The 10,449-nt window shown below is 42.9% G+C and overlaps 1 protein-coding gene across 4 annotated transcripts in view; it reads right to left on the bottom strand.

Annotated features, from left to right (window-relative positions):
• Window positions 1-1,595: 1,595 nt before the first annotated feature.
• The window catches only part of TNC (tenascin C), a 77,494-nt gene continuing 68,640 nt past the window's right edge, over window positions 1,596-10,449 (bottom strand). For all 4 annotated transcript variants that reach the window (XM_084493657.1, XM_084493658.1, XM_084493659.1 and 1 more), the window contains 7 exons: window positions 9,579-9,709; window positions 8,499-8,631; window positions 6,588-6,739; window positions 5,549-5,645; window positions 4,751-4,912; window positions 3,363-3,526; window positions 1,596-2,885 (listed from right to left, as the gene is read on the bottom strand). In XM_084493657.1, coding sequence (XP_084349783.1) covers window positions 2,775-2,885; window positions 3,363-3,526; window positions 4,751-4,912; window positions 5,549-5,645; window positions 6,588-6,739; window positions 8,499-8,631; window positions 9,579-9,709 — 950 coding nt within the window. In that variant the 3' untranslated portion in view covers window positions 1,596-2,774. The remainder of the gene's footprint in view (window positions 2,886-3,362; window positions 3,527-4,750; window positions 4,913-5,548; window positions 5,646-6,587; window positions 6,740-8,498; window positions 8,632-9,578; window positions 9,710-10,449) is intronic.

Raw genomic sequence — 10,449 nt, 5'->3', positions numbered from 1 at the left:
ATACAGATTTAGTGCAATTTTCCAGTAACAGAAAGAACATCTTTAAAAGGGAGCATGTTTCTTCATTACTGGGTTTGCTTTCTTTTATAGTGCCAATCACTTGCTCCAACAAACAGCAAAGAGGGGCTGTTAATTATAGAGAATGGATTTAATATGGTGCTGCAGGTCAGCCCCTTGGCAGCATTCTGGAAGGTTGAAGGAGATTGTGCTCCCTGTGCGAAACAAACAACATGCACTAGTACAAATTCACACTTGGAGGGGGGGAGAGGGGAATGTGTTCAAAGTATGTGGAATAATATTAATGAAGAAAGTAAACAGGAGTTCCTCTTTGTCGTGCTTTTGCTGTGACCTAGCTCCTACTCCTGGAAGCCCCCCAAAAAACAACAAAGAAACAAAAAAACACCTTTTCTCACAGGTCTCCTTGCAAAGTTTCTGCTGCGTGGCCACAGGGCAATGCTTTACTACATGTAATTATTTTTTCTAACAAAGACCTCGGCTGCAGAGACAACACAAGCAGCTGGGAGGCTCTGCGTAGTGCATGCCACTGTACAAGAAGGCAACAGCCAAAGATGGCAATGTCTGGACCTGGATACCTGCAGGATTTATTTCTAAGAGCTGCCAAACAGACCGGGCACAGACCAAGACAGGCTCCGTGTGCCACCTGCCGGTGGCCAGGCCACAGCAGTACGCTTCAGGTGGATGAGGAGAGGAAGCCAGACTGACAATAAAGACACGGAATAGAAACCATGTCAACAGAAGACCCTCAAAGTTTCACTAATTAGGTCCTTCTCCTGCATCCCTAGCTAAGCATTATCCTTTCTCAGACAAAAAATCGTCTGTCCCGTGCAGCATCTTAGCCTGTGGCCCTAATGTGTGCTCAGCAATGAATAGCTGTGCGCTATCGTTCCTAGGAGGTGCACTGTAAATACCTACAAACATTACACCTACACTAAACATTGCTGAAATACAGTTGCTGAGACTGATTATTAATAACACACAGCACACGTGCTTTGATGCTTCTGTCTGCAGCACCATGTGTCTCCGCACAGCAGTTCCTGCTGTCCTTTGGTTCCCTCACAGTGACGCTGGTCTCTGCACACCCGAGTGTGGGAGGTCCCCACCAGGCTCTCCCCTCTGGGGTGATGCCAAAGTTTGAGTCAAGACTGTGAAGAAGATGGCCCAGGCACATAATCATTCCCAAGGGCTAATAAACACTCAGCTAAAGCTCTGAAACGTGAGAATTGAAGGACTGCAATAATATATACATATAGTAAGAAGAGACATCAGAAATTAGGAAGGAGACACCCAATGGCGAAGGGAAGTGATTCCTTCCTTCCTTCCCTCCCTCCCTCCTGATTTTGGAGCTTTGTAGTGCTATTTTTCATGCGCGCACACTTTTTATACCCTGTGTCAAATCAGCAATATGTGACCTTACTTTGTAGCACGTACCATTAAGTCTTATTCTCAGAGCTGATCAGATCAGAAGACTGAGAGCATCTTCCTTCCCGGCCGCCTCCCAGTGTCGGCTGAGGAAGGGGCTGAAACACTTGTTCTGTTTGAAAAGGGCAACCTTGAAGCAGGGCAGAGAGACTGGGTTAAAACAAAAGATCTTTTATTGTCTCCAACTGAAGAGCATGATACAGAGGAACTACACAGAGGTTTCATTCATACAAAAAGAGAGCCCTTTATTTACACAAGTGTTCAAAGTCACCGGTGGTACCTAACAACTCTGTACTTTCCTTGCTTTCTTTTGTTAGTTCTTCCCACCTAGATGGAGCGAGCGTTGGTCAGTAACACTGAGAAAAAACATGTAAAAGCTTTTGGGCAGGAAAAAAAAGAAGCATGTTCTAAAAGAAATCAAATCCTTAGAGGCCTTTCACTGTAACAAAACCAGCAGAATACTTACAGCCAACCACTAACAAAAGGAACAGTTTTCAGTATGGACTCAGCAGCCTGATCATTTTCAGCCTTCCTTTTACTTCCCCATGTAAGTAAATATACCCTGGACATGCACAAACTCAACATGTATGAAAAAAGGTAGAAATTTATTTAAAAGTAATTGTGCTTTTATTTTTTTTAAAAAAATTTACAATCAGACACTGTCCTGCTGTGTTTCTGAAAGCATGGTTCTCATAAAAATGACAAAAACTTAGCTTATTATTATCATTATTATTATTACTTTGTCATTATATTAATAATATTAATTTTATGCTTAAGTTTAAAAATGCACTGCTTTCCCTTCCCCACCCCTTCCTTATCTGTGGTACTTGATATATATATAAAAAAGGCTTTCCAACAACCAAAGGATTTCAATTATATCTAATAATAATAATAATGATAATTAATCGTACACATTTCTGTGTGTAAAAATATGGCTGGTTCTAAAACAAACTACCAATATACAAAGCTGTTCTCCCTCCCCTACCCTGGGCCACCCAAGAGATAGTCAGACTGTGGAAGAACTTCATCCCAGAGGCTGAGAAAAGAAAAATTAACAAAACAACATACAACCCTTGAGATCGCTGTCTTTGGCGTGAAGGACATTACTGGTGGGCAGCAGGAGCTGCTCTGCTGGAAACGCTGGGGCATGTAAGGCTTGTTGGTTGGACTGCTGCAGAAGCCTCTGTTGCGCCAAGGGTCATCAATGCTTTGGTACAACTACCAGCTCCTCACACCCCTCCACCCCAGTGATGCCAGAGGATTCCCCCACACCCCCTGTTCTCTGTCCCTCCCCCCCATTGCCCTGCCTGTAGCCCTTTCACCACCCCAAGGCTTTACGCTCGCTTTCGTCTTCCTTCCAGATTTCGGAAGCTTGAGGGTCTCAGCTTCATCTCTGCGAACTGGATGGAGTACTCATGGCCCTTCCAGTGGAACCAGTTAACACCCTGCAAAGACAAAGATGAAGCATGAGAAGTCACACATCCATTTCTTACCCTGCTGTCAGCCTTTGCTGCTTGCGTTTCAGATCTTGTTTTCTAACTTGGGAACAGACAAAACAAAGTAAAGGGACTTTGGGAAGTACAGGGGCCACTAGCACACATGGCCTGTACAAGTCAAGTCACAAGCTGTCCCCCAGAGCTGTCACTCTTTGCCTGGCCTTCATGGCACGAAGAACATTTTGTTTCACATATTGTAAACTATGATTATTAGACTGCAGACTTTAGAGATGCCCATGGAAAATGACACAAAACCATCAGTATTTCCCCAGCTGACAAGAAATTTTTGTTTTGTGAGCAACTGTCTGTTGTCTGGGGTGTGGGCTTGGTTGGTGGGCTTCTGGCTAGCTGAACCACTGGACAGATCCATAATTGCAATTCCCCTTCTTCTCATGCAGTAGGGAAGCCTTCGAACACCAAACTCACCTGACTGTGGTTGTTGTCACCGTATCTGCCCATCAGATTGACTCGGTGACAGTTCTTGTACCAGAATGCACCCTTGTATGACAAAGCACAGTTGGTGATAGCAGAATCATTGTCCTTGTCAAAGGTGGAGAAGGACCTGCCGTTATGGTAGGTCATGGAGTCACCTAGGTGGGGATGACAAAAGAAAGAACCAGGTCAGTGGCTTGTGTGGTTTAGATTACATGGGAGTGACCATTCTGCACAAAAATTTGGACTGTGTGTCTAAGTCATTTCAAAATTGACTTGTTTTGCTTCAGAAGGATGTACACAGTTTTTGTTGTTGAAGGCAGCTCAAACATTTTTCCAGTTGGTCTGTAACCCCCAAGTCATTCAGTGGTTATTCACAGAGCTGTTCCTGCACATCTGGTTGGAAGCTGGACTTCAGCCCTGAGCAGAAGGCAGTGTGAACAGACTGATCCCAAATGGACCCCCATAAAGCATGGGCAAAAACCAAAGGAGTCACCACACTTAGCTGGTCCCTGCAATTAAGACACCCATCTTCATTAGCCTGAAGCACAGAAGGAGAAATGTCTGCCTGCAGCTGACTTCCCATTCCCAAGGCCTGGGTACTGGTTTATAGATGGGTGCAGTGGGAGCAGCCTTCAGTGCATATGTGCCATAGGATCTGTGTTACTGTAACATTAACCTTAGCCCTGAACACTGAAAAATGGGAAGCAGTAGGACTGAATCCTAATCTCTGTAGCAGCTACTACTGCTCTGCATCAGTGTGTTTGCCCTAAGCAGACATTAATTCTACTGCTGCTTATCAACGTTTGTCTGCTTCCTTATTAGCTGTGCAGAAAGTTCATGTCAAGGTCACAGAGCAGAGTCCACACGCATCTTTGTGGTCTGGTTTTTGTACCTTACAGTAGTATTTCCCTTTAAGACACTCTCTGGAGCTGGATTTCTCTCAGTCCTCTGAAGCACTGAAGAGGATCCAGTAAGGGCTGCAAGCATTGCCCCAGTATGACAAAAGGCAGATAATTTGTTCAGCAAATTAGAAACCATGTTATAGCAGTACTTGGCTGCATATTCCACTGGCAAGATGAGACTTTGCCAAGTTATTATTAGCTGTACAAATGACAGTCAAGCACTGACCAAACAAGATATGTGGCTGTTTAATATACTTGTTTATATTCTGTCATAAGTATGCCATAAAAAGTGGCACCTAAATGACTGGAGGATTTAGAATGGAAATATAAAAGATATTGTTATTTTCATATTTTCAAATACCTGACATACAAGAAAGAGGTACCTGCTGTGCTGCTCATCTGCAACATTGACACAATGGTAACTTGAGCCAACTGGGAGGAAATTGAAGAACAGAAGCAAAAAATATTTCAGCTTACCTGCTGTGCCGCTGTACCCATCCACTCTTAGCCGGTACCGGGTCTTCGAGTCCCCGACGCTGAACTTGTCGTACACAGCGTAAGCTGTCTCGCCTCTGTCTCGCAGATCCACACGCAGCTCATACTGGCCCTGAGAAGTGATTTTGTGGAGGTTCTCAAGACCTGTGGGAATACATGAACAATACGTTTGTCTTATAAAGGGCGTTTAACTGGCCTGTGTAGATACACCAGGACATCAATACTGGTTGGGAGGGTGAGCTATTTCAGTTTTATGGTAATGTTGGTGCAAAACCAAAGAGAAACAGGCAGATTTAGAGACCTTCTCAGCCCTTCAAATCACAGCAGCATGAAGCCCTTAGAGAGATGTAATCAAAGCTGGTGCTGTGTGATTATCTTTCATCTGTGAGCAAATAAAATGTAGTGCAATCTTTGAACATTTGCTTTTTACTTCTATTTACCCCACTTTACTTTGTCGGGTCATGTGCTCTTGTTGGGAACACCCTGGGAGTACAGCAAGTTTGCAGTTGCTTCTCAGGTTACTTTCTGACTTCTTACAGAGTACCACTGGGCATTGGTTTGGTACATTCAGTGACCCAAGTGTGACATTCATGAACTGCAACTGAAGGGCTGGACCCGGCAATCTGTCTGCCCTGCAGCATGCTGTGCCGAGTCTCCTTTGCCTGGACTATGTTCTCCTTTACAAATACTCTTGCCAACTGAATGGAGGCTTCCAAGTGTCTCCTAGACTTTTGGGCTCTGTGTTTTATTTTTAGAATAAGATAAATTCTTGCCACTTACCTATCCAGAATTCATCCTTAGGATCGCCAAAGCCAGCCGCATAACTCTTCCAGTTCTTGTAGAAATCTTCCTTTCCATTTTGGCGCCTCAGGAATACCTACAACCACAGCATGCAAATGTTGTTGCCAAACTGCCTTTGACGGAAGGGACACCAGCAACATAGCTTCTACAAATGCAGAGCTTGGCACCCCTATCACTCAAACCAGCAGTCTCACTGCAATTGTTCCAAGTCAGGTTAACATTCTTTGTATTTTTTAGGTAAGTCTTCTCTACCGCGTTCCCAGGATACCCCATGTGATGTGGTCTTTTAGTTTCTATTCTCTCCTTTTTTAATGGCCCCACACAGCTCTGTATTTTTCAGCCAAGACTTTCTACATCCTCGCCTTCTACCCATGCATTTCTCCAGCTCCTTCTTCTTTTCCCTGCCCTGGGTCCCTCTGTCACGTTCATATTTGAGGATGCCAGCACAGACAGCTGGCATTTTTGTTGCCATTCATTTGTTGTCTGGGTGGGACACAGCTTCTGTAACAGCCTGGGAATCCTGGCCAGCCACCATGTCGTGTGGCTGCTGAACAAATGCTTTCTCTGACCTGGTTCCCCCTGTTGTAAAGAGGGCGCCTCTGCTTTAATGTCATTTACTCTCCCATCTAAATTGAGTGAGTCCACCCTTGTCTCACCTATTAACTATTTAAAAGTTATTAAAGATGGTCATTTCAGCTCCCTGTCCATCCAGTGAAGAGACATCAGGGTTTGGGGGCAGCAATTCATGCCTTTCTAAGTGCTGAGAACACTGAGATGACCCATTCCCTGGAGACATCCGTCCCTCCTCCAGCTACAGAGAGCTAACAACCTCACTTCTAGGCACCTAGGTGTCCTATCTGTGATAAAATTTGCCAAATTTATAGACAAGTCAGCTCTATTCTGATAACATTGCTCTGTGAGTGACACTGTAGGAACACAGGGATGGGATCTGCTACCCCTGCTCTTGGCACAGGCAGACGAATGCAAAGGTGGCATGGGCTCCCTCCCCCTTACTCACAATCCATCCGCCCCCATCTTCGGCCATGTCACAGAAGACTTGCAGAGGCTGGGTCCTGTCGCCATTCAGATAAATTGTGTAGAGCCCAGAGGCGACTTCTCCATTCAGGAGAGCCTGGGAGCAGTCTTTAGGGTAAGGATAGAGAAGACCAGCTGCATGAAAAAGAAAAGACAAAACAGTCCTTAAGAAATCAGCAATTACAACAAACCTGCTGAACTTAAATGACTCATGAAAATCTGTGGTGGGTCAATGGCATGGCCAGGTACAGAGCTCAGGAACTGGCTTGTAATTACTAGCCCCCACACAAAAAACTTTCAGTTAAACACCAGATGATGTATATTTTTCTTTGGAGTAAGCTTTTACACATCTGTCTATGCTTTTGAAAGAATTGTGAAAGCCAAATAAGTACTCCCTGCTATGATGGGAGTATATCTGCCAGCTAAATACTTGAATGGCATGCCCTATGTTTACAGCACCTTTTGGGTAAAATCAAACCTACCAATCTTTGCTTATGTGACAGAGAAGGAAGGTGGAAATGGAAAAGCAGAACTACAACTAAAAATAAATAAATTGGGCTTTGTTTTGCTAGCAAATACAGTATTAAATACTATAAGACCAACGTTTTAATTAACAAAAGCAACAATAAAGCTTGAAACTACAAGGAAATGTCACCAAGCACTTTTTCCTGATAATTAATAGTATTGTCACAGCCAGGGCAATTTCTAACTCCAAAAAACTTTTTTTCTTTTTAAATCCATTTTGTCCATTAACTTTTGTAGCCAATGGTCTAATTAATTAAGTGATGTTCTTGGTATGTCCATCAGAGAGGTTTTAGCAGTTGCTGCTCATAGGGTGGCTGCTCCCCTTCCAGTGTGCAGCACTTCACTGTCTGTGCCTTGGCTACCAAGAATTAGCAACAGCTTTGGGATGTGGGGAGAAGCAGCTCTCTGCAGGGAGTGTTTCCCTCCCTCCTTCAGTGTTTCCCTCTCACTTAAACTAACCATACATTTAATGTAAAGCCCAGACTCGAGCATCTGTCTGGACAAGGCTGATGCTGCATTTGCCTGGGGCAAGAAACCTCATTCAGTCCCTGTTTATGGTCAATTTGCCAAATGTCACTTAAATACACGCAGATTTAATTCTATTTTTGGTTGCAGATCCCAGCCTGTTGGTGGTATTCACCCTGTTTTACACAAGGGCTGACTGTGAGCAGACTCGGGGCAATGTGACTTTTATGAACACTTTTGTGAGTCCTTGGGCTAAAGTTTGTGTAAGGGTAGAAGGAGCAATGGAACCAGCCTAAGGGCCTGCTAGGTCTGAAAGGCTAAAAGCCGTGAAAAGAGAGACAAACGACAGGCAAGGCTTTCACAGTTAATACTGAGCAACATTTTATTTTCCTTGCCATCAAAAGATGTGTCCATGAGACCAGTGACGGACAGATATGTCAACTATGAAGTGACCTTCAGAGAACCCAATCTATTCTGGCACTCAGCTTGCTGGAGAGCTGTCCCTTTAGAGTTGGAACAGACATGCCAGCATCACCATGTGAAAACTGATCTCAGAGCGAGGAGAAAAAACCTGTCCAGAAATTCTGCTCTGAGGACTGCTGAACTGATTTTTATGTCTGTGCATGTGTTTTGCCTCATTTCAACCTAAAATGTGGATTTGTTTTAACAGATTGCTGCACATCAATACAGAGATAAATCAGGGTGTCTGTCTGGATTTTAAAAAGTAATGTCCCTTTTAGCATTTTACATGGGAAAAGCAGGATGTTTCATCAGAAAGAGGACTGTAGAGATGATATGGATGTAAATTTCAACCTGCCAGTTTGGGGGAAGCAGATGGCACAAAGACTTAGGGAGAACAGGGACTTTTGCACTTTTGGCTGCTTACACACTCTAACGTCCTTACTTGTGGTGAAAATAGTCTGGATTGTTCTGCTCTTCAGGGATCTGTTCAGTGCCTGGAGTTTTACCGTGTACTGGGTAGATGGACTCAGCTCTGCCAGGGTGTAGGAAGTTGTCTCAGGGTCTAGGATGACTTCCTATGGGATAAATAATACAGGGAAACCTCAGTAAGAAAATTATAAGTGGACTTGCAACATATTTTAGTTTGTCAGATTATTTGTGGTAATTATGATATTTTAACCATTTAAATTATTTAATACAAAATGCGTATTTCTCAAAGATTTTTGTCATGATAACATTATTTAGAAAAGCTGTCTGGAAATGAATGTTAAATGTCATAGTGTGTAAGTTGTGTGGTTTAAAAACAGGTCAACATAAATGTTTACATACCTTGAATGTTCATATTATATACACGTCTCTGTGAAACTCATAAAAAATTAGGTAGGAACACCCTTTAGGACAAGCCTGGAAATATCAGCCTCTAGTCCTCAAAAGTTTTTTCTTTGCAACCATAAAGGACTGATTTTCAGTGTGCTCAAGTAATCTGTTTTCCTGAAAATCCCTTTCTAACATCCCAGGCTGGCCATTCAAAGTCATCTGTCATTTTTGCTAGGAATTACTTCATAAAAGTTTAAGCATCTAGTTTAAACTAGTCATGTAGGAACTAAATAAAATTATTAGATAGCAAGAGGCATTTCCAAAGGCTTTAGGCACCTCACGCACACAAGGCTGGGTTCTCTTGTGTTAGAAAAAGGCAATCCCATTCTATGGGGTTGTGAGTTTGCTCCATGACACAGGTTTGGAATAAGAGAAAATAGCTGCATGTGCCTTTATCCTTATTGCTGAGAGATGACCATCAAAATTCAGGCTGCAAATAAGCTTCTGTTTCAGGATATAATTTAAGAAAGTACTTTAACACGTTTTAAATCCATTCATGTTCAAGCTAGCACTGTAAAAAGTACATAGTATTTTACCACGTTTCTCTTAAGGCATGTGCTTAGGTAACCAGTGCTGGGCACTTCTGAGCATCTCTACTGCCTAGTACTGAGGCACAGACCTTCTGGTGTGGATGTAAATGCTATACCTTGACTTTGCCATCAATGGACTCATAGATCAGGAGATAACCAGTGACAGGAGCACGTGGAGGCCTCCAAGTTATCACAGCTGTTTCTGACTGAACCTCGGTAGCACTTAAATCTCTTGGAGCATCCATTCCTGAAGGAGACAGTAGACCAATTACAATCACATTGATTCAGAGCTTAGTAGAGAGGCTGTCTTATGAGCGGGGTATTAAAACAGGCCAGGAAAACAAGGTTTCCCTCTGAAGAAATTTTACATAAAAAAAAAAAAAAACAACTTTTAATTTTGTGATTTAAAAATACTTTCCCCTCTGGAAGTTTTAAAATACAGGTATTTACTTAATTTAAGTTAAAAAATTGGCTTGTCTCAGGTATGTTGGTTTATAAGCAGCTGCATTGAAATGTCTTTTGAAACAAAACCATGCCTTTCAGTATTTCACACAAGAAGACAGATCAGTATTTCCATATTCCCAGGAAAAAAACTTTGGTTCCTATGATGCCTCTTTTGAACAGGCAAACCTTTCACAGTCGGTCTTGCTACAGACTCCCTTCTCCACCATAATTATAACTGAATTTGCTCTTGGCTTTCTAGTAAACTCCCTGGGACAAGTCAAATAACTTTCTATGCTCAGGAAAATGAGAAAGTGCATGATTTCCTTGATGTGCATGAGTCATAAGGATGTAACCAACTGGATACATTCAGCACTGGTACCCCAATATTACCCCTCAAAGATGCAGCTACTGCTATTGTGAGAATCTGTAGAACTGGTGACAGAAAACCACCTCCTGGGCCAGCCACACCAGCTTTGTAGTAGGAAAAATCTCCTGAAAATGCTATCAAAATTCAGGTGTCTAGTAAAAAATTATCGACGTGCT

Source organism: Aythya ferina, assembly GCF_964211825.1.
Source record: "Aythya ferina genome assembly, chromosome: 20".
NCBI classification, from domain to species: Eukaryota; Metazoa; Chordata; class Aves; order Anseriformes; family Anatidae; genus Aythya; species Aythya ferina.
This window is presented reverse-complemented; position numbering and strand designations above follow the sequence as displayed.